The following is a 23,606-nucleotide window of genomic DNA, read 5'->3' on the forward strand; positions in this document are numbered from 1 at the left end:
GAGATGAAGAAAATAGACCCCATGACCCAGTGCATAGGGGCTGAATATCCTGCCTTGTCTTGTGGGTATTGAGTTGGAAGGAAAAAGGATTTTCCTGCTGCTCATCATATCTCCCTTTCCTGGGAGAAGAGTGGGCTCATCTCCACTGATCCCAACCATGCTTACCTTTCTTTTCATACCAATTGCTCCAACACTTTGTTACACATGTTGTATTGTAGCTGGTTGAGTTGTGAGGTTTGGTTTGGTTATTTCCTAATGGTGGAATCTGCATTACAAAAAGACCCCTAGGAGTGACCCACTGCTTCTGGGCCGCTGCTGTGATTCAGAGCCACCACAGCACTGAGACGTGGGTGGTTAATCTGCAGGGTGCTCATCTTCCACCTCTGCAGTTTCTCATCTAAAATGACCAGACATCTGTAGGCCCTACATGGCTCCACCATGATGGCACAAAGTGCCTTAACAAAACTAAATTCTGTACATGAGCAGCCCAGACCCAGTGCTAATCTCTCTTCATCTGAAGGCTCTTAGTCTTGGATAGAACTTCATTCCCTGCTGCTTGCCTCCCTCTGTATTATTTTTCCTGTAGTTCCCTCCCCAGTCCTGAGAGATAGAGACTCATTACAAATGGCCAAAAGCCAGGAACATCTTTCCTGAGCAGCTTTGCAAAATTTTGTTCTATTTCTTCCAGAAAATTGCATACCAAAATCTTCCAGCTCCTGTTAGATATAGAGTGGATTCCATCAAAGAGTTACACAAATGCTGGGTTGCACAGGCACATCAATCTGCCCTAGTTCACAGGGCCTGTCCGTCTGTCCCAGAGATTGTGTCCTTCAGACAAGTTTGATTGCAGTACTTATCATTTCCAGACAGACATCACACAGGACAGGAAGGATGGCTCTGTGGACATGACCTTCCTCTGGGAGAACTATGACATATCCAAGGGGTGATCCAGGAAAAATCCAAGGAATTGTCTGAGACCAGTGAGTGTCAGGAACCCACAGTGGCATTTGATATAAAATAGTTGGGATTATGCCAATCACACCTCTTCATTATACACCTGCCTCTGTACATGGAGTTAGACTGTCTACCACTGCCGGAGCCGTGCTCTCTGCTTTTGACTGTCAAAAATGCCCCCTAGAGCAGAGCAGCTGAGGGGTTTCAGATGCCCCTCAGCAGCTGCAGGTGCATGGCACAGCAGAAAAATGTGCTTCAAGCCCCAAGGGAGCATCTGTGTTTTGAGAGAGGCCCTACAGATGCAGGAAAAGGAGAGGGTGCAGAGGTTTGGGAGATGGCTGGACGTAAACAGTTGGAATCCAGATAAGGACACCAGATTAACCACCCCCACACCAGATGCAGTAAACTTCCACAGAGGGTCTCAGTGTATTCCCTCAGGTAAGCTAAACTGATGCTCCAGGTGCCATATCACAGGAGACATGAGGGTTCGCTGCTGCAGGGCCTTGCCAGCTCAGGGCTCTCTATGCTCTGCTCTATTTTATGGCACAACATGTTCTAATCTCCTGCCTGCACTGCATATCTCCAGTCAAGAGGTATGAGTCAAGGGTCTGCATCACTAAGTCACATCATGCATTTCTTACCAGTGTCCTCCTCCAGTTCATCAGCAGCCTCCTCCTCTTCCCGCGGCACTGGATATTTGAGGTGCCATACCAGACCCATGTTCTCCTTCTTGTAATAGTCTATCAGTTCCTCCAGGTTCTGAAAGTATTTCACAGGGACACCCTCTGATGCCTGAAACAAAACACAGAGAACATCATGGCATGGGATTTCCTATCACACAAACATTGCCCCCTGCAGAAGGAAAACAAAGCCATAGAGAGAGGAAAAAGCCACTGCTGCTGCCCAGAAGAGAACTTGCCCTGCTCTTGCTGCCCATCTGACCACAGGCTCTATGCAGAACAAACAGAAACAGAAAAGCTCACACATTCCAGCCAGAGTCAGCACAGACACCAACCTCAAAGACTCACTGAAGCCAAATGGAAGAGCTCTCTCACTGCGTTCAGGGTGATTGGCTTCACAGCAAAAGAAGATTTTAAAATCAAATAATTTTCCAAAATTAATCTTTGTATTCTCTCTTTTACTGAGCACAAAGCCCCTAGACTGTGTTATATTTTGTGGTATCCAGGAAGAATTTTTCTGTGAAATTGAAAGGTAAACATGGCTAAATCCAGACATTAGCATCCTTTCCAGGATTCAAAGACTCAGAACTGGGTTCAAATGAAACAAGGTGCCGCCCACACAGAAATGCTGGGATGGAGGTTTAGAGAGCGGCAAGGACAGCAAACGCGCATGGCATGACACTGTGTGTGCCAGCTGAATTTTGTGACCAAACCTGTCTCAAGCACACCCTGGCCATTAATCTCAGCAAATGGTTACCCACAGAGGCCAAACACAGGCATAAAGTTTTAGAGGTGTTCAGAGCCAAAGCTTCAGTGTAATTATATCCACATATTGGCACAGTGACTCTGCCAGCAGGAACAGCTGCTATCCCTGCAGGGGCAGCTGCTCTGCCCCCTGGCTTCAACCACAGACCCTACCAAAGACAGACATGGTCTCTCATGGCTCAGTACAGACCTGACCAAGGGAAAGGACCCTGCGTCACCTTCCAAACTGCGCTGAAGTGCCATCCAATCCCAAGGCTACAGCAACACACAGCCAAAGCTCTGATCCCTTTCCTTGGGGCACCCTCTTCCTGGCAGGGTGCTCCTTCTGGACAAAAGGTTTTCCCACAGAAACCAAACCAAGAAGGCCCTGTCTATATCTGCCATAAAAGATCAAGAAGTGGCAGCAGAATGGTAGAGAGCAGTTTTTTTCCATCCCCACAAGGCTGTTGTTCTTGATTTAAAAGATCAACACTGGGAACTGCTCACAACTGGGCAATCTGAAGGAAGACCTGACCACCCCAATGGCAGGCTTGACTGGTACTGTTTTGCATTTATAAAACTAGATTTTGCATAGGAAACATGGTTAATTAGTAAGGAATTAAAGCTGTGACTCCAATTTGACATAACTTGTTACACAGACATTCTGCCTCTGACTAACAGGCAGGGTATTTAAATTTATTTTGGGATTGCAATGATTGCCGGTAAAAAGTAACACATACAAAGTTTAAATACGTGTTTGAACAAGCTTATTTACTTGCCATTCATCTTTGCTCAGTTTCTTATTCTCTGTGAACTTTCTTGTTTGAAAGGCAAATGTAGAAAATCCAAGAAATTAAACAGGCAAAAAACACAGCAGAACACAGGAAAACGTCTTCAGTGAGTTCTAGCAGCAACAAGATTTCTTTTTAACTTCTCCTAAAGAATAAAATCTCAGGCCAGAAATTAGGACAGTACTTTCAACAGTGAACTGCATTTGAAGTCATCAGTACCCTCAGGCCTGCCATTAAAAATACCTTTCATTTTTAGCTACACCTGAAGATGTTTAAAGGCTCAGCAAAGCATATTTTCACAACAGACAGGGGTGATGTTTCTGAGAGCCTCCTTTTCTGTCTTACACATAACTGCTCCTGCATTTAACAGGATTTATTATTCTCATACACTGGAAAATGTCATGATCAGCATGAAGGCAATGTTTGGGCAAACACTGGATTGTATTTTTGTGAGATGTTGAAACAATCATCACTTAAAACGTCTCATGATCTTACCCAGTATAGACCAAATATTGCTCTTCTAGAGCAGCACATTCAGAATGTGCTGAATTCAGAATGTGAGACTGTGCACATTCAGAATGACTTCTCATTTACACCAATTAATGCAAATAGTGTCTGGGTCCTCCCAGACTCTTCTGCTTCTTGGTGCCAAGTGCAAAGGTTGGGAATCAGGGAAAACCATCAAGGAAAAAACAGCTCTAATCCATGGTATGAAAGGATCCTGAAGTCACAGTGCTGCACCGGAACAGACCTGGAATGGTTCAGCCAGTCTTCCATGCTTCTCTGTTCATCTTCCATGCAGTACCTTCTTCTCTGAAATCCCATTTTTGTGATTATTCATTGTCCAGCATCCCCCCCCAGCAGTCCAGAGAGCACTGTTAGCAGCTCTGGTGGTGGGGTGGCAGCACACTCAGTCTCTGTGACCTGCCCATGGGGGTGTTACCCACACTTTACCCGTTGGATTACCCTGCCTGGGCTGCCTTCTGCCCACCTGCAGCCCCCATAGACGGGCTGGAGCTCATGAGGCACAAGGCTTGGGCTGGCTTGCTTTGCCGTAAGCTACCCCAAAGGGCTCCTGGGAAAAAGCATCAGCCCCAACAGAGCACACACCCTAAAACACAACAAGGACAAACAGAGTCAGGATTTCCCATGTGCATCCCTGTAGGAGAAAAGCTTTGCTGTCAATGCTCTCTCACCTCTGGAATTACTGCAGCCTACTCGGCTCCTCCTCCTTCCAAACTCCTCCTTCACTTTCCTTTGCTACTTCACCACCTGCCTGCTTCCCCAGATCTCCCCTGACTGTACCTGAAGGCCCCTGTCCTGTTCCTGCACAGCATCCCTGCCACCCTCTGTGCCCAAACACTGTCTTCTCAGCCTTGTTCTGCCCCTCAGCTCCTGCTCTCCCAGGGTGCCTGCAGGAAGACAGACTGCCGTGAACAGCACTTTTAAGGCCAAAGTCTTGATAGAAGTGGTAGGAAAGGCTGAATTAGCACTTTTTGCTGCCAAGGACAGTTCAGTCTTTGAAACCGTCCTGGTCTCCAGTAAGCAGAAGAAGGAGCATTTTGCAACAGGCCTCCTTCCTCTAACTCACTGCACAGTCCGAAGCCTATGTTCCAGCTCAAATTCCCCAGCATGGCCATCAGCCCTAGCTCTCGTGCAGCCTGGCTGGGTGGACACATGAGGAGAGAGGCTCTGCTGTTACATACCACTTCTACTCTGTTAATTTGGCCCACTGTGCCCAGCCACCTTTCTTGATGAAGCCCTCCCTCCTCCTCCATCAAAGATAACTGAAATGTGTGGCCATGTCGAGGAGCTGGGCTTTGCCTGCATCTGAATCCAGACGCTCATTCCCAAAGAGAAGCAGTCTCCATTCCAGCAGTGCCAGCTCCTCTGACAGCCCATCTTCCCCAAGTCCAGTCAGGAGAAAAAGGACCAACTCCCCATGGCACACAGTAAAATAAAGGACAGCATTTCATATTTTAAGACAGAATTCAGCCAAGAAATGAACACGTGGCCCGAGCAGCTGCACAGAGATAGATGAGAGCTGAAATAAGAAAACAAGGAACCAGCAGGGTCAGGAGCTCTGGCCAGCCATGGCCAAGCACAGAGGGAAGGATGGGCAGCCTCAAACTTGCTCAGCACACACTCAGGGTGGGGATGCTCAAAGGTCCTTCCCCATACCACAAAAGGCTGTGGCACCACCTTGCTACACATCAGCTCAGCTATCATGAAAGTCTGAAAGCAAAATAATTGGATTATTCTCATTCATTTACTTTTGTATTATAATTGTTATTATTAGCAAGGACCTCAACAGAGAAAGTGTGTGGGAAGGGCTGCACCCCTCCAACACACAGCCATGCCCAGCTGCCCTCTCTGCCTTTTGCCTGCACTATGAAACAAGCTCCTCCCAGTTCAAACACCCCCCAGACATCCCCACTCCCCACAAGAGAGCAGGGCATCCTGCTTTGCGCTGCCTCCCTCTGCACATAGGCACAGCAAACACTCTACATTGTTTGAAATGGGAGAGAGAACAGTAAAAGCAAGATTTTGTTGCACTTGCTTCTCCCGTTGGAGAGGGGATGAGAACAAAGCCTGCGTGACAGACAACAGTTATGTTGTTTGGCACACAAATGCAAGGTACTCAGATACTGCCTGTGCTGCGTGAGCCTCTCTGTGGCAAGCACCCCTCCAAATCCAGCAGCTCATCATTTTGCTCCCAGCCACAGAGCAATAGAACCCTGGCTGAGGCTGTGGTGTGTTTCCAGCCAGCGCTGCCTGGGACTGCAGGGATGATGCCTGAGCAGCATCAGTTGAACACGGAAAGTCTGGTTCAGTAATGTTGCTGTGAGTGTACAGGTTGTCGGATGACCCCCCTGAGGGTTGGTCTCTGCCAGCAAGCGAGGAAAGCAGCCCAAATCTGGGACATCTGCTAGGACATCTGCTTTCTTCCCACTTGAACTTGTGGCAAAGGTTTATAGGTGGGGAAGGAAAAGTGGTGGTGGATAAGGAAGTACGGGTATTGAGTCAGGCTGTAGATGGTTGTGGAGCATATTACCAAAAACTGGATTGATGGTAAACTATTAATAAATATCCTCCAGACAACTGCATTGGATGACAGGAGCAAAGCAAAATACAGCCTAAACTTTACACAAGCTTGTTCTGGATTTTGAGACAGGAAGCAGAGGCAGAATAGGGCACTGTGAACAAACCAAAGCAGGATGGGGCAGCACAGAGCAAGCTGGAGCCACCCCAGCAGAGCCAACAATGAAATCCACTTCCCGCCCCCCTGCCTGCATTTAGTAAGTAACTGTTTCCTCAGGGTTATCACAGGATAGATCTTGTTTTAATTGCACAGTGAATTGTTTCAAGTCATTATAAACGGGATGGCAAGTGTCATCTCCATGGCAACACACCATATCCCCAGAAATGTGCTCACAGGGCTCATGGGACACCAGAGAGGTGTGGAGGGCAGACTCCCCCTTCGTGGGGTTCTTCCATCATCCCCGCTGGTACCTCGGCTTTGTGCTAATGGCAGCCATAATATATGGAAAGGAAACACCTAGTGAATGTATGCAATTTAGGGAACAGCCCACAAAACAGCAGAGTTGTACACAGGAATCTGGAGAACAGTGAATCAGAGCCTGAGCAGTAATTTTTAAAGCAGGAAGCTACATCTAAAGCAGAAGTCTCTCCAAGATCTATTAATAAGAGTGCCATACAAGATGCATAAGTTCCATAAGGCTTTAACTGGACTGCTGTGGCCAGCTTGGGGCACCAATTCTTATGGAACTTATAAGTGCCATAAACTATGGTACTTATAAAGTACCACAGAAAGTCCCAAGGAAATTTTCCAAGGAAGACTGAAGAGTTGGAAAATGAGTTTCACACAGAAAGCTCAGAGGAAAGGGCCTTGTATGGTCTGGCAAAGAGACAGCCTGGAGATGTCACAGCAGGAGTCTTACAAGTTTTAAATTCTCTTCTAAAGAAGATGGCAAACAGAGGTGCTGCAAGGCCCCGAGGGAGAGCAGTGCCATGCACCCAGGCACTCCTCACAGCCAGCTAGCAAGTGTCTGATCCTGCCTCAGCCAAAAACCAGGCCAATGCTGGGCTCAGACAACTGCAAGGCCTCCTGACACTCCAAACTCTGTGACTAAGGGAAGCCCTGTGCAAATCTCCCAGCTTCCTTTATCCAGTTCCAGAACCCTTGAAGAGAATGGGTAAAGCTGAACATGACCATGCTTTTCACCAGCAGCCCTTCCATTTCAACTGCATCCCAAACCACAACTTTCAGACCTTCCACTTCAGACTCCAGCCCTTTTGGCTGTGAACCTTCTTTCCCACAGGATGTCTTGGTGTCTTCTGTCCCCCAGAGCCTGCCCCCAATTCTGCATGTCCTTCCAGTTCTGAATTTCCTCCAGTCCTCTGTATGCTCAGAGTACAATGGCTGAGCACAACTAGCTACAACTTGCTCCTGTTTTCCTGCTGAACTGTCTTCTAGACTGTTCATTTCATGAGGACAGGTACAACTAACACCTTTAATCACTAGCCTTTGGTTAAATCTTGTGACCCCCTTTCCAAATTCAACCACCTGAACTTTTCAACAGGTTTTTGTATGGCTGTTGACCAGATAATTTGGTCTTCCTTTGTATCTGGTGTATTCAAGTAAAGCCATCTAGCCAAGAGAACTCCTTGCTAAAGACACTCCAAACACGGGTTTAGTGAAGAACAGCTGTGAACATGACTTCAAGAGAAGTTGCAAGTGGATTATAAAGATATGAAGTAAAAAGATGTAAAGCCTATGCTAAAATAGGAGAGGAACTGGTTAACTTGGGGTTCATTACAACAATTGTATAAATAGATGGCACAGGAAGTCTGGGGCCCTCAGAAGGAAGAGGAAGTGTTTTCCTTTCCTGTGCCAAGGCACAAGGGGGAACTAGGAAACTGATCATCTGGTTATATTGCTTGAGGCCAAATTTTTCTAATTAGAGTACCTTAAAACAAGTATTTAAACACATACATCGGCATTTCAGCAACTGGCAATAAGTTTTCTAAGTTACAAAATTCTTGCAAATACCCACCAGCTTAAATGGAAGCGGTAAATCAGAAAGATTTCTGTGGTAAGGAAGGCTGGCAGGAACTCTTCTCTTCTTTTAGATTTGAAAAAAATATTCTGTTTTGAGGTTTGGAAAAAAACTTGTCTTCAATACTGTCTGTTAGCTAGGAAGTCTAGGTGGCATTTTTAAATTGATGTTTGGTTCTCATGTAGACAAGCTTTTTGTATTTTACTAAAGACATGAACCTAAGAGCTAAGAAATGCCTGGTAAATTATTTTTTAAAGCATTTTTAGCAACTTGGCTGTGCTTCACTTTCATTTTGTTAGCAAACCTGCCTTATTTTTAGATCGAATCTTATGCTAAGAAGTTTCAGGAACATTTCACAAAAACGGGATCGTAGACAGGAATCACAGCTGGGAGAAACAGCTACTTTCAAAAATATAAGCCACCCAGAAATGTACTCTAATTTGAATGCAACACCTGGGGCTTGGAAGAAATGGATCTACCTAGGAGCACAGAGGGAGAGAAGCAAGTGTGTGCCTGAGGAAAAGAGGGCTCCTGTGACCTGGAGGGTCAATAAAGAAATGGTCTTTTATAAGAGGTGAGAACTTGTGGGCTGGCAAGGGAGTTCTGCTGCTGGATAAAGCTCAGCAAGAGGGCCTCTGTCAGGGAACTAAGCATGAGAGAAAAGGCAAAGGGTGGAATCTAGGGAACACGGGCAGAGGGTGCTGGTGGGTGGCCAGAGCAACACTTCTTCACTTGGAAAAAGATCATAAAAATTTTGTGAATAATAGCAGCACAGTGTAAGTGCAGTTATAAGTCATACACCTTGATAAGGTTGGAGGGAATGCAGGGCAAACAGTTGCTGTCTCCTCCAAGGTGAGAGATGATGGAGGCTTTTTGTCTCATTCCACTTTTGGTTTGGTCCTGATATTCAGGTTTGTTAACACGTCACTTCTGTTACAGTGACCTTTTAAGACTTTGGGTGAAAATAATGGAATTCATAGAGTTCTGGGAAAGAGGGATTCAGAATTTCTGAAAGAGATGATTCATGGAAGGAAACAAGGAATTACAATTTAATAACAACTAAGTATGTGTTACTTCTAGCTTGCGATACTGGCTGAAAATCAGACATCCAAAAATTTGAGTTAAAAAAGGAAAAAAAAAAAGAAAATTACTGCATTGTCAATCCTATAAAATTCCCTCTGTTCCTCCGGTGCAACTGAAGGATGCCAGTACATACTACCACAAGCTCCATTTTTTAAAGCATGACACTGACTTAAGAGACTGTGTATTAATTACTCACACTGCATCACAACTCTATTCTTATTAAAAATTAGAAAAAAATTGGAATGCTGAAGGTTTCCAATTTTGGGAAAGGCCATATCACTTTTTTCCTATGTGCAGTGTCATGGAAAGGACTTGAGAAGCACAATACATTCTTTGTTTCAAAAGCTTCACGTGTTCTGTGTGTGTGGGGAATGTGAGCCCAGTTGCAGTTAATCCTAAAAAAGATCCTGACTCTCATATCTGCCACTGTTTATCTCTTCTGGCTGTGCAAGAGTTCTCCTCTCTGTGATCCCATCCAGGCTTCATTCTGGCAGCACAGACATGTCGTGTTCACAGGTAGGCAATGGTCCCATGGCAGAATTAGGACATTTGCAAATTAGGAGAGTCTGATGGAGGAAAGAAATATTGAAAGGAGTTCTCAATAGAGTATAATTGGCTGCCAGATTTCTATCTCAAGTTCCTTGCTAAAATTCTACATCCTAAAGAAAAATGTATTAGAAGCTCTGGAAGGTAAACAATATGTGGAAGTCTTTTGAACTGGCATTCTCCACACATGATAAAGACATAGATCATAAAACCAATGTACTCAGATCCTACTTAAAGACCCCATTCCACTCTGCTCCAGCACTCCATGGTTCACCTGAAAATATGTTAATTGCCAAATATCCAACTAATATAGTCAGATAGAAGCCAGTAAGAACACCAAACAATTCTATAAAGCACCAAGACCATGTATTTGGGATAGTTCTTCACGTTCTTCACACTAAATAAACCATTCAAACTCTAGCCTTCAAAAAAGATATTGCCAATACAGCACATAATGATTCAGCTTATAGCACCAAGAGAACCCTGCTGAGCAAACAACCCTTTCAGCATTTCTCTGTGTTATAATAAATAAGATTTACATCAACAAAAAGCAAACAACAGTACAGTTCCATAATAGAACATGAAGGACTGGTATTAAATTTAGCTACAGGGTGCAAGTCAGATGAGTTGATGATGAATGAGGAAGGACTGCAGATCCATGAGAATTTAGCACTTCTGTAGTGTGTAGGTGGAATTTAAGTAAAAGTTTTGGAGTATGCTACTTCTAAGAACTTTTGTGAATTTATCACAAGCCTTGTGTTTTTTGTTTTTCCACTGAAGAGCTTCAACACTTGAAGTCAAATGAAAATTTCCATTTTAATTTCTTCATAAATTGTCTAGCTCTAGTGCTTACCAAGATAACCTTGAAAACATGGGTCCCCAAGAGCTATCAAGGCACCCAAGGCAGCAAATGTAGCACAGTCATTGTTTCTGAAGGCACCTAGTGGATGTCATTGTTGTGATTCTGTCAGTGCTCTCCGCTCACATTAGCTGGACTGGGAGAACTATTGCAGGTTACTTGCTTCTTATGGAAGTTCCCAAGCTCCCTTCAGCTTTTCCCTCTGTAGAAGGCAATAAATACGTACCCAGGCAACCATGTGTGGTGTTTGAAGTCCTAGAAGAAGGAACTTTTCCCTGAAACAGATGAAGACATGCCCACAATGGCTGTGTATGCACAGCTGGGCAGGATCCCTCAGCCCACATCAGTCTTATACTGAGTTCCTGGGGATCTTCTCCAACTTGTGCAGCAGACAGTGGAGGATACATAATCAGCTCTCTGCTTTCCCTATTGTCCTCTTGGCTGAATTAATCCCAGTTTCAACTGTCACCAAGTACTAAACATGCATAAATTGCATAAACTATCCAGTGGGAAAGGAAAAATGTAAGATTAAAAAGGTAATACTTATTGAAGATATGCTGCTGAAGCTAAGCAATGCAAGCAGAAGGTGCATAGGAAGCAGCTGCATGCACCACATTGAACTGCATAATTTTCTGGGATTGCATAATTCAAACCCCTAAGCAATGCACAGTAAGGGTAGAAGCCTTAGTTACAATTTCCTGCCTTCAGTCTGCAGAATTTCTCAGGCTTTAGCTACAGCAAGTGATTACTATGTTTGAGACACTACGGATGACCACTTGTCCTTTCTTTCAAGGGGCTGTCCCTTATTTAATTCAGTTTCTGCAAACTCTTAATCAGTTAGAAGCCCTGAGCCATAGCTGCTGAGTGAACAGATACAGAACCCAGCCTGAAGGAGCACCATCATTTAGCAAAACTAACCACAAAAATAAAACCAGAAAGAAAACACCCTTCAAACCCTGTCCTTTTATGTTCTCCCCTGAATAGCACTACTGGAATAAAAATAGTGGATGTTACACATTTTTTCTTACACTTTGGCCCCTAAAATTGGACTCAGGATCTCTGGGTTTGCATGCACAGGAATGTACAATGACAACAGGCCACCCAGTGCCTCTGTGAGCAACCAGTGCCTGCCTGTAGCTCCTGCTATGTCTGATCACAAGGAACACTTGATACTAGGGCTGTTAAACAGCACAGGTCAATACAGCCCCATCAAGTTTAATAAGAGAATAAGGCTTAATGCAGAGTTGCTTGGAAATTTTAACTTAGGCTTACCAGTCTGGTAACAGAGAGCAACCCCAGCCCCCAGGGAGCTTTACCATCCTTTGCCCATGGGGTTTGCTGAATCCAGCTGTGCTGCTTGTTGACTTTTAAAATACTGCAGAGGGACAGCTTCAGAACCCTGGGATGGAACAGACCTCAACCAGTTTAGACTTTCAGAGGAGAACCAAGACTGAAAACTCTGACAGAAGTACAAATTGAAGACATAAGAAGTCAGACAGCTGGGCAAAGGTCTGGGAACAACCAAAAGCTGCATTGTGACTTCATTCTTTTGGAGGGACTGAAACAACTGAGCCTGAGCTATCTTTGCTAAAGTCTGTTTCGTTTCCCTAAACTATTTAGTCATTTGAAATCAAGCCTTGCATGCATTTATGCAGCAATCTGAAAACTCAAGGATACTAAATTTCATTTAAAAGCTGTAATAACTTCAACCAGCAAAAGGTAAATTTGAAGAGTACTGGTGAGGCAGACCCTGTTTACCTAAAACAAGTGCAACTAGGACAATACTTTAAGCTGATATTCAAAGGGGATTGTATCTTTATATTTTACATTTATGTCAGCAATACACTGCAGCAGCCCATGTAGGTTGTATTGGTCCCACTCCCCACGGGTGCAGCACAGACTGACTGAATGAGATCTAACTGGAGCCTATGTGTCACTTGTGATGTGCTGGATGAGTTCCGTGTCTGCATGGAGAGGGATGCAGCCTGCAATGATCCATCCCATCAGCAAATCAAGGTAGATCTCTGAAGAAGAAAGGACATCTCCTTGTCAGTATGGAAACAATTTTGTAGTGACAGTGATACTTGTCATAAGACTCATTGTACACAAATCTAATATCAGTGTTTTCCAAGACTCATTCCTATCTTAAATGCTCAGGACAAAAAGCCTCATACAGCAATATAATAATAATAATTTCTCTTTCTTTGAGAAAGAAACAACTCAAGGCTTGCCTGTAAATGAGCACTTTCCTCTGTGGCCCATCATCCCTCAAAGCACAGAAGCAATAGAACACAGTGTTTCATTATCACACAGCTGAGAGGGAAATAATCTGTCTTCCTGAATACCTGAAATTGAGTTATGAAGCTTCATCTGAAGTCTTTGGAAATATAAAATATTTCTAGTTGCTTCCCAACTAGAGCAGCCTATCCTTTGAGGACTGTACCCCATGGATGAGTGACCCACGCCACAACAGCTTTGGAAAGACTGTCCATGGGAGGGATTCATGATGCAACAGTTTTGGCAGGACCGCTGCTTGTGAGATTGGAGCCACGCTGGAGAAGTTCATGGAGAACTGCCTCCCGTGGGAGGGACCCAAGGGCCTAACAGAGAAAAAACTTCTATCCCTGAGCGAACAGAAAAAGATCTTGGGTGACAAACTGACCAAAACCCCCATGCCCTGTCTCCCTGCACTGTCAGTGGGAAAAGGGAGGGCAGGGGGAGGTAAAAAGGTGGTTTATAGGCTTATTTTACTTTTCATTATCCTTCCCTGACTCTGTTAATAATAAATTTATCTTACACCTTTAAATTTCAACCTGTTTTGCCTTTAGAGTGTTTTTTCTCAGTCCTTATCTGAACTCATGAGCCCTTTGTTAATTTTGTTTCCCTCTCCTCTGCCCAACTGTAGAGGAGAGGGTGAGCAAATGGCTTTCGTGGGTGCCCTGTGTTTGGCCAGTGTCAAACAACATATATATAAAGGATAAGACAATCAAATGGATTGAACAATATGTGACTGTGATATGTGATAACATTCAAGCTAATATCCATCAAATTACTGCAAAATGAGAGTATTTTCTTGTTGATAATGTTGGTTGCATAAGTTTTCAGGTTTTTTTTTTTCTCATCTGCCATAAGAGTTCCAAAATTTCAGGAAAATTTTCCTGTTGCTAGTCTAGGAGACATTGAGGTGGGTGTATCCCAGGGGCTCATCTCAGGGTTATACATGTTTGTAACTTGATTGGTTGCACACGCGAGCTCTTGTAGCAGAGCAGGGGGACGATCCAGCAGGATAGGAAAGAGCTGCTGGGTAGGTGATTTTGGGTGGTCAAAGCCTTTCCAAAGGATAACAGCTGAAACAATTACTCTTCTAAAACAGTACTTGTTAAACTGCTTACTGTATAACAGCCCTAATCCTTATCTCCTGGAGTCTGGAAGGATTTTGCAGCTCCCAGAAGCTGCTTTGTACCTTCTGCAAGGATTGGCTATTTGCAATTTTCATTTGTTTGAGTGTGATGAAGGCTTTACAACATAACACAATTATTAGAGGGCAAACAGCAAAATAAATTGATGACATTCATTCACATTTCACTTGTTAGAGGGAGATTTTGTCTGACAGCACAGATCCAGATAAAAGGAAAAGGGATTTCATTTCATGGTGTGCATTAGCTTCCAAATACCTGGTTACATTTTCTGAATGTTGAAAAACAAAATAGTATCGCTTTAACTTGATTTCAACCATATTCTCTGATTTTTTTTTTTTAATATTTCAGGAAACTGGAAACATTCTGGAAGGGTTCAAACTAGACAAAAGCTGGATATGGTTTGTTTGTATGAAGAATTCTGTATACTGAGAGATTCAGTAGCAGGAATGTGCAAGTTTCAGGAAATACCTAGCTCTCTTATTAAATGCTGCTTCTTTCAGCTTTCCAAAACCCTCTGTAGTGCATTAAGTTCATTCCTACCTCAGATGCAAAAATGGAAAAAATATTTTGCTTGCATAAACAGATTTGGATAGTTTGCAGAAACATGAAATACATGGATTTTGCAAAGACCTGATTGTAAAATATTTTCAGTCCTACATGTAAAGTGCTTTGCAAACTGATTAAAATCAACATTAAATTATGCTGAAAAATATTAAAATTTTAACATCTACATTTTTTGGTAATAAAATGAAGCTTAATATAATGAAATTATGGTTTTGGACATACTAGAAATGTGCTGCCCTAACCATGCTTCAATACATTGCTTATAAGTATTGTCTGGTTGTTCACTTATCCCTTCTTTCTATCCAAGAAAAGTGATCACCCTGATTAATCTCTCAGCCCTGCAGTGCCAACAGAGTCGCACGAGCACAGTGAGTTTTCTGCAGTAACAGATAACTCAGGTGAAATCTTCTACTCTCATCATTATGTTTTCTTAAGACAGCCTCAGTGCAATCTGAAGTGGCACAATCCTGTCAGCAGAACTGTGCCTGCCCTGTGTTCACTGCAGCCCATGAGGTCGCACAGTTACAAACACCTCCCAGAGCTGTGACAGAAGCTGTAAGTGGTGGAGGGCTGAGCCTCACCTCAAGCGTTTTACTTTGCTTTATCGCCCAATGACACCAGCTCCAGAGCAATTTCCCAGTAGAAAGGTTTTGATCAGATACAGATAGATCAGCAAAGTCCACAGCAAATCACAAAGTCCTGTTACAGAAAACCTTTTGGTAGCCACATGAGCCAGAGCAGCACAACACACTGAGATTACCGTGCAGCAACAAAGAGAACAACAAAAAGTTTGCATCTCTCTGCAAAGGGCTGACAATGGACTTGTACTGCAAATGGCACAGGCAGACAGTGTCTCTGATGTTGGTGACAACATCAGTGACACCGGGATTGCAGGAACTGGACTGAACTCATAGCTCTTATCAGATGCTGCCAGCAGGATAGCAGCCTGCACTCCAGAGCGGGTTTGCACACCGGATGGGGCCTCTGCCCCAGCTCCACCCTGCAGGACTCATAAACAGAAGGCACAACTAATTCTGCTCAGAAGCAGGCACAATCCTGCTGACAACGATGTGACAGGCACCCCTCTCTTTGTGCGTCTTGCCCATCCCAGGAGATGGAATTTCATTTGTTCTGGCATATTTAATCAAGCCATATACATTGTATAAATCAAGGTTGTTCCCAAAATATGTTTCTAGAAGTGCACTTCTAAGGGAGAGAGGGTTTCAACAGAAAACCCTATACAGTGTTTAGGGCTTCTCCTATCTCCTGGGAGCTGCAGAGCACACTGGTGATCTGCTCTTAGTCTCAGTTGGCACCGTGAGTCACAGCTGCTGGCCTGCTTTCTAACTGCTCACATAGCACTATTTGTTTCCTGTTGCACAAAGCCCCATATCAGACTAGAAGAAAATTACCAGAAAAAGAAAAAAAAAGCATATGATCACTCACTGTAAAACAGCGCTGCCAGGGCATCTATAATTTTCACTGAAGTGAGTAAAACACACAAGTAAAAAGGGTCAGGCTGTCCCTTTACAACAGGTAATAAGTACAAATGTCAGTAATTTTTTAAAATAGTGAATTTCAGCACAAATGCAAGAAGTGCTCATGCACATAGGAATGATGATCTGGCACTATGACTGCAAAATGAGTATTTCCTATGTTTCCCCATGGAGCAGGGAGCAGGAAGATGCATACACACTGCTGCCTTCTGTCAAAGAGCTGGGCAGCTAGGACAGCTCAGGGAAAGGAAAAGAAAAGAAAGACAGGCTTTAAAAACATTAATGGTTTCTTTACTGTAATGCAGTCTCTTGTACAGCATGAGAAGAAGGCTGTTTTTTCTGATCCCTTCTCAAAACAAGGTAATCCACAAAACTCTGGAGTTGGCGAAACAGTTTTGCTCAAAGCAAAGAAAAAGTTATTAAAAAATGAAGGGCCTTGGAGCATGTGCTATGTAAGGCATAGTTTTGGTTCAACACCCTTTCCCCCTATTAATGTAAAAAAAGATTATGTGCCAGGTTAGGATTTTTCTGGATTTTTTTTCCTCTTTCAGGGAATTTTCTCCCATTTGTTGCCTAAGAGATAATAAAGATGATACTTAAGAGAGACAAAAGATGTAGCCATAGAGGCAGGGGAAGGGTGCAGCTGGCTGCAGTCTGTTAACTCAGGGGCTTTCTCTTTGGAAGTGCAGAAATGCCATGAGATTTTGGCTGGGGCATGAGGGAGTATTCTCAGCATCTTGCTTGCTGTTGGGATTGGAGGGGAGATGCTGCTGCTGCTGCAGGGAGAATTCGCTGCCACCGCGGAGTTCTGTGCCTCGCTGGCTCTCCTTACTGTGGGTGAGCCTCAGCTCGGCAGAGCGGCCGTGGGACTGGGACCTTCTGAACACCCGATCTCCCTGGGAAGGACCCTCACCATCTACTCGGGTGCCTCAGGGGAAAACTCCTCCTCACTCCAAGGGAGCATCTCCCAGCCGCCTTCAGGAGCCCGGCTGCCACTGCACAGCCCCGGCCACTTTCTGCCACTGCTCTGGGTTTCTGTTATACTTTAGCCTGAAACCAGCGCCCACCGGGACCCCCCACTCCTTCTGCCACCTCTAGGGGCATAGTGCTACACTTCGACTCGCTGCCCTGGAGGCCTGCTGGCCTCTGCCGCTCCAGCCGCCGCCCCGAGGCTCCTGCTGCAGCCGTTTCGCCATCCCGAGGGCACCGGGCCCGGCTGCCCTGGGGGTGCAAGGGAAGCCCCGTTTCCCTCTGGCCCGCCATGGCCCGCCCACGGGCAGAGCGGCGGCCACAGCGCCCCCTGCAGGCGCGGGGGAATCATCGCCCCTGCCCCGCCCGGCCGGCAGCCACCAGCGCCCCTGCTGGCCGTGCCCGGAACTGCACCGAAGGGGAAAGCGCCTGCAGCCCAGGGACGGCCGAGAGCTTTTATAAATATTTTCTAGTAAAGAACTGCTATTGCTTCTCTCGTATCTTTGCCGGAAAGCCTCATAATTTTGAAGTTATAATAATTCAGAGGGAAGAGGATCATATTTTCCATTCTGAGGGAGACTGCTGCCTTCCTTGGCAGACTCCTGTCTTTCTAACAAAGGCAGGTGTCGTGTTCAAAATTGCTTATCTGGACTTTTTCAAAAGGGTGACCCAATTTTTCCATCTGAAACAACACTTCCCTTCAACATCCTGGCAACACCATAATCACTTCTGAAAGTTCAAAATCAAAATGAAACATTTCATGTGAAAGCACCTTTAAAAAAAAAAATCCATTTTTCTCAAAAATATAAAGCGGTTCCTATTTCTGCTCCAGGCAAGCTCTATTTCCGCGCACTCCTGTGGGGCAGACAAAAGATATAAGCAGCATTTAAGGCACTGTGGGTGGCATGAACCTCTATCCTTAGCAGCCCACAACATTTCAAGATAGGATCTGGCTTGAAGCAAGAACTCACGTAGAGGCATGAATGGAAGAGCAGACTTGAGGGTAACACAAGAAAAAAACCAAACCTGGTCAAGCACCAGGTCATGCCCACAGGAAAGCACAATAAGGCTGCACCTTCCTCAGGCTGAGGCCAGACTCTGCCACTCAGCACACAAGACAGCACATTATATATTATAATAATTATATATATATAATAGAACCAGAGAACCACAGAATATGCTGGGCTGGAAGGGACCCACAGGATCATCAAGTCCAACTCCTATTCCTGCACAGACATCCCGCCCTGTGCCTGGGAGCATTGTCCAAATGCTTCTGGAGTTCTGGCAGCCTTGGGTGCACCACCATTCCCTGGGGAGCCTGTTCGGTGCCCCACCACCTTCTGGGGGAAGAACCTTTCACTGATATCCAACCTAATTGTCCCCTGACACAGCTCTAGCCATTCCCTTGGGTCTTGCCACTGGTCACCAGAGTGAAGAGATCAGTACCGGCCCCCACTCTTCCCCTCACAAGGAAGTTGTATGAGTTTCCCCACAGTCTCCTCTGCTCAAGCTGAACAGACCAAGTGTTTTCAGCAACACCTCATATGGCCTCTCCAGACCCTTTACCATCTTCATTGCCTCCTTTGGGCACTCTCCAATAGTTTCATGTCTTTTTTATATTGTGGTACCTGAAACTGCCCACAGGACTCAAGGTGAGGTTGCACGTGCTAACGTGCTACCAAAAGGCTGCTTTGCAGGTGGCCCCAGTTTCTTAAGGAGACTCCACCTCTATCCACAAGCCAAAGCTGCTCCTGTAACTACTAGGTTCACTCTCTCAGCAGCTTTTACAAAGGACTTCTTTGGTGCCAGCCCTGTTTGTGAAGTGTTGCCATCTGTCCACCAGGATATCTGCCCCAGCCTTCACACGCAGTGGCACGATGCCAGTGCTTGATCCTGCAAATGAAGTGTTATCTAGCAGAACATAAGATGCAATCTAGCTGCCCCTGAGAAACGATTGATTTCACTGCACCAGCAGATAATATGAGCTGTGAACTCCTGTCCAAGATGCACCAGAAATTGAAGGACATCAAAGTCCACCTTACCCTGTTCCAATCCATATTTACTGACCAGCCAAGACCAGTGTCTTGTTCCTTCTCAGCACCTCTTTCAAGCATCCTCACTCATGAGGCAGGTTATATTCTTGGCAGTGACCCTTTAAAGGTGAAGTATATAAAGGCAATAGAGGGTAAAGCATTAGGCAAGGGTAGTACCACAGGTTGTCAAAAGCAGCTCCTGACCTCAGCACCTTCTCACACGAAACAAGAGTCAGTTGTACTGGGAACATCCTCACCTGACTGCAGCCTGCCAAGGCTGGCAGTTTAAGGGGGTTATTTTTTAGGCAACAGAGACAGAACCTGCCAAGGACAGTTCAGCCCACCCAGATGAGAAACTGATTTCTTTCCTACTGACTACAGATAGAGCTCGGCTTTGACTATGTGACAGCTTTGACTGTACATCCAAAATGAGGGGGGATGAATACTTATGTATCACACACATCCTCTGATCCTGGTAAGGGCAGACAGGGATCGATGTTTAAAATTATTTTCAATAACCCAGTCCTTGACTGGGCCAAGTTCCCCATTTGTTGACAGCACAGGAAAGTTATATCTTCTGTGAATTTGGATGGCAAGAACTGATCATAGATGTCTAGTTGAGAAAGGCAATTTTAGTGTCTTTAGTTTGTCTTTGGTGTTTAGTTTGGTCCTGTGATGCTCAAGGACTCCTTTGCTACTTCACCCCTCTTTGCACAAACATGATTACACTTAGCTAGTCTCCAAACATTCAATAACCACACATTAATTATGTCTCCCCATTGAAGCAAGGGAAAATCATATTTTTTTTCACAGAGAAGAAAGTGAAGTACCCCAGCTGTGACTTGCCCACAGGCAGGCAGCAGCTGAACGCACTCAGGGGCAGTTATTTCCAGCCTCCTGCCTCTGCTCCTGGATCTCTGTGTAACTGTATTTTTTGCTCTCTTCCTGTTCTCTCTTATTGCAGCAAGAGTTTGTAAACTAGCAGGGATATCTTGCCTATCTTGATGACTCAGACTAAAGATCTCTACTTGTTGCTACAGATCCTGTGTTTCAAGGAGTTTTCATTACCCCTACCCTCCTTTGTTAAATGTTTTCATCAGCAGGATGCACGTTTGATTCATCCAAGCCATGCTTTCATATATTCTGAAGTCTCAAGTAATGAAATGAGAAAATTCATCAGAAAAGAAAGGCAAAAATTATATTTGTGATTATATTTGTGTTTAAAGAAAGCTGCCTGTTACAGTGACCTCTACAGCTTTGGGAGGACACCAGATGAATTCCAGATATAGCAGGCAAGAGAGATTCCTGACCATGCTAACTGCTGTAGAGGTGCTGCAGATGTAGAATCCTAATGGCAGATCACAAACCATGACACAAAACACTGGAAGGACATATGCCAATATTTTTTTATTCAGCCTGAATGCAAAAGTGCACCTTTGCATGCAAAAATTTGTACTTCCCTTTCTGCCACCTGTTCTTGCACAGTTAATTTAACCATGCAAAAAAATGACACTATCATTCCATTAGGGTGAGACCAGGCCTGAGAAAAATCAAATGTACTCTCCAAGACTCAACAAAAAAAGTGATGCAACTTGCATTTTAAGGGTGAAAAAACTCCACAGAGTGGCAGAGGGAGAGCTGTCATATCACATGTGCTGTGTATGTAGCTATGAAATGACAGATCTTCTAAACCTGCTGTCATCAAGAAAAATTCCTGACAGACAACAGTCCAGATCTGGGCAGGAAGACAGCCCTTTTTTTAGGAAGAAGCACTGTGCAGGTTAATAAAAAAGTCACATTGATAATCAGGGCTCATATTTGTAATCAATACAGGCTAATCACAAGATTGAGTATTGAATCTTTCCTAAATAATTTTTATAAACCCAGAAATGAGAAGCATCTACTGATTGCTGTATTAATTTAACACCTGATCTAGTTCCAGAGGATTAGTAGACCCTTTCCTTTATTAATGGGATTTTTTTAAATGTCCACCTTCCATCCTATTCAACAGCTTTTAGATCCTTGCAAAGAAGTAATTTTTCAAAAATCTGATATTTTAAGACACATGAAGTAGTTTTTGGTTTATCCAAAAATCGATAGACCAAAAAAAATAGCCTGGCCCAGCTGGAACACTGTACCAAGAACAGCAGCCAAGAACACAGGACTGTTTTCCCTCTGAGCCTTAATTATAACTCTCACTGCATCTTTCTCTTGCCGGAAGAAGCCAGCCCCCTTCATTTGCCTTTATCTCAGAACTGGAATAAGGCAGCACAAAGCAGGAGGTGTCATGTCTTCAAAACATGAGTTAACAACACACTTTATTTAGCCTACTCCTGATATTCAACCTACAGCTCCTGGCAACCCAGCTTACAAAGGTACTCCACCACAGTCCCTCTGCAGTCCGTGACATAGGAACAAGAGAAATCCCTTGCAACCAGAACATGGGACCCAAGAGAGTCTCACAAATTTCTTGTTCATAAACCTTTATCCAGCAGGAGAACTACCCATTGCTACAGCACAGAGAAACAAAGATTTCTTATGGCTGCAGTGCTCTGAGCACTGTACAACTCCGCAGATAAGAGTTGTACATGAAAACAGGCTTTGTCAGAGCAGAAACAATCATGGATCCAGTACAAATTGGGAAGCCCAACTCACATCTTCCTGGGTTGTAGTGCACAGAACTCCCTGCACAGACCTTCCCTGGCAGGTGCTGTGGGCAGCCTGTGCACCCCAGCACTCTCCAGAGAGTAGCTGCGCACAGGTACATTGCTCTCTGCTCAGGTTTCAAACTTTCCTGTCACTCATGGCATCGGTGTCCTGCTAGAACAGGTTGCAGGCCAGGCTGCATATCCAGTGTTTCTCACATGATCTGCCATCAGGGCAGCTGAGGGACAAAGAGGGGGCACATCTTGCCCAGGGCACAGAGGAACAAAGTGTGGGGCTGTGTGGCTGCCTTTGCAGATACCCTCTGGCCTGCTTTTGTTCCTCTCCCACAGGGGAAAACCCAACATAGGATCATTTCTGTGCTTGTTTGCTAAAAGACAAAGCAGCTGTCAAACTCATACCACAAAGTTATTCAGCATTAGGGTTCCAGTAGTTCCCTTCATCGTACTGCTGCCAGTGCAAAGAGCAAGGACACCATTAGCAGTGCCAGGGTCCCATGCTAGCCGTAACACAGAACTGGTGTGGGACATAGATAGTTGTGCCCATTGCCTGGGCCTCTGGTGTCCCCCAACACTCTCCCTGCCTGTGGGGCTCCATCTGTGAGCTCTCTGGCACAGTGAGACCCCAATCTCTGCAGCTGCTCTGGGTACTGTCAAAGATAAACACCATATTTCCTTCTGGGCTCTTACCACCACCACATCACACCAGCACAATGCACCAAAACACATGCTTTAGGACAGAATGGCTGGGATATATCACAAGATGGGGGAATATCAAGTATCACTACAAAGAGCCTACAGCACAGTGTGTGGAGCCAGATGGGAATGGCAAGTTATTGGTTCCAGCTGGGGTCTGGTCCCAGGCTTGCACCTGGCTGAGCCTGCACAAGTTCCTCTGCACAGTGTTGAACTCTGCTGACATGCCATAGTAACACTACAGACCCAGGTCATGTCCAGCACAGACTCCTGCTGCCAGTTCCTCCTCAGAAACAGAAGTGCAAGTGAGGCAGAGGAATCTCAATGGCTCTGGGCAATCCAGCTGTCAAGGCAACAGGGCCATAGTGGCTGGCCCTGGGCACACAGTCCTCTGGAGCACAGCACCAAAAGCCTGGAGTTAGCCTTGGAGGCAATACAGCTGTGTCTGTGCAGAGCTGCATCTGAGTGGGGCTCCTGAGAACAGCCTGAGATACCCAAAAGTAGTTCTTGAAGGGGCCAAGCTGGATCTGTGCACCCAGGACACACAATCCACCATTCTTACCAAAAGCCCACAGCTGAAAGCAAGTTGCCAGCATGCAGCTCTTCTCACTAAGTCACGACTTTAGTTTCAGATATGCTGCCTCTTAGTGGAGATCTCAAAGAAACACTGATAACCCCAAAGCACATGAGGAAATACACAACTAACATGGTGCATGAGAGACGTATAAGCTGCTCATGAAGTTGGTAGAAATCTGATTTATGGTGTGGGAAGCTAGCTGTCAACTGAAATGGGAAGGAATTATTGCAGAACCACTCTGAATAGCAAGGCAGACGGGGTAGCCTAGGCATTTCCATTCCATTTAGCAGGGAATGGCCATGCAGCACTGACTGTGCCAAGAGCATGGGTCGGCTGCAGCTCCCACTGTTGCCCAGTAAACCCATGCCCAATTCTTGGGGCTGTAGGAGTCCATGCCTCCCTCCCCACCCCAAGTTTCATGATTTATATTAAAAAATAGGGGCTGAGAGGT

The 23,606-nt window shown here is 45.0% G+C and overlaps 1 protein-coding gene across 2 annotated transcripts in view; it reads right to left on the reverse strand.

Annotated features, from left to right (window-relative positions):
- Window positions 1-23,606, reverse strand: part of INPP5D (inositol polyphosphate-5-phosphatase D) — a 60,656-nt gene that overhangs the window by 24,169 nt on the left and 12,881 nt on the right. For both annotated transcript variants that reach the window (XM_068201057.1, XM_068201058.1), the window contains one exon: window positions 1,596-1,746. In XM_068201057.1, the coding sequence (XP_068057158.1) occupies window positions 1,596-1,746 (151 nt within the window). The remainder of the gene's footprint in view (window positions 1-1,595; window positions 1,747-23,606) is intronic.

The sequence above is a fragment of the Anomalospiza imberbis genome, chromosome 10, assembly GCF_031753505.1.
Source record: "Anomalospiza imberbis isolate Cuckoo-Finch-1a 21T00152 chromosome 10, ASM3175350v1, whole genome shotgun sequence".
NCBI classification, from domain to species: Eukaryota; Metazoa; Chordata; class Aves; order Passeriformes; family Viduidae; genus Anomalospiza; species Anomalospiza imberbis.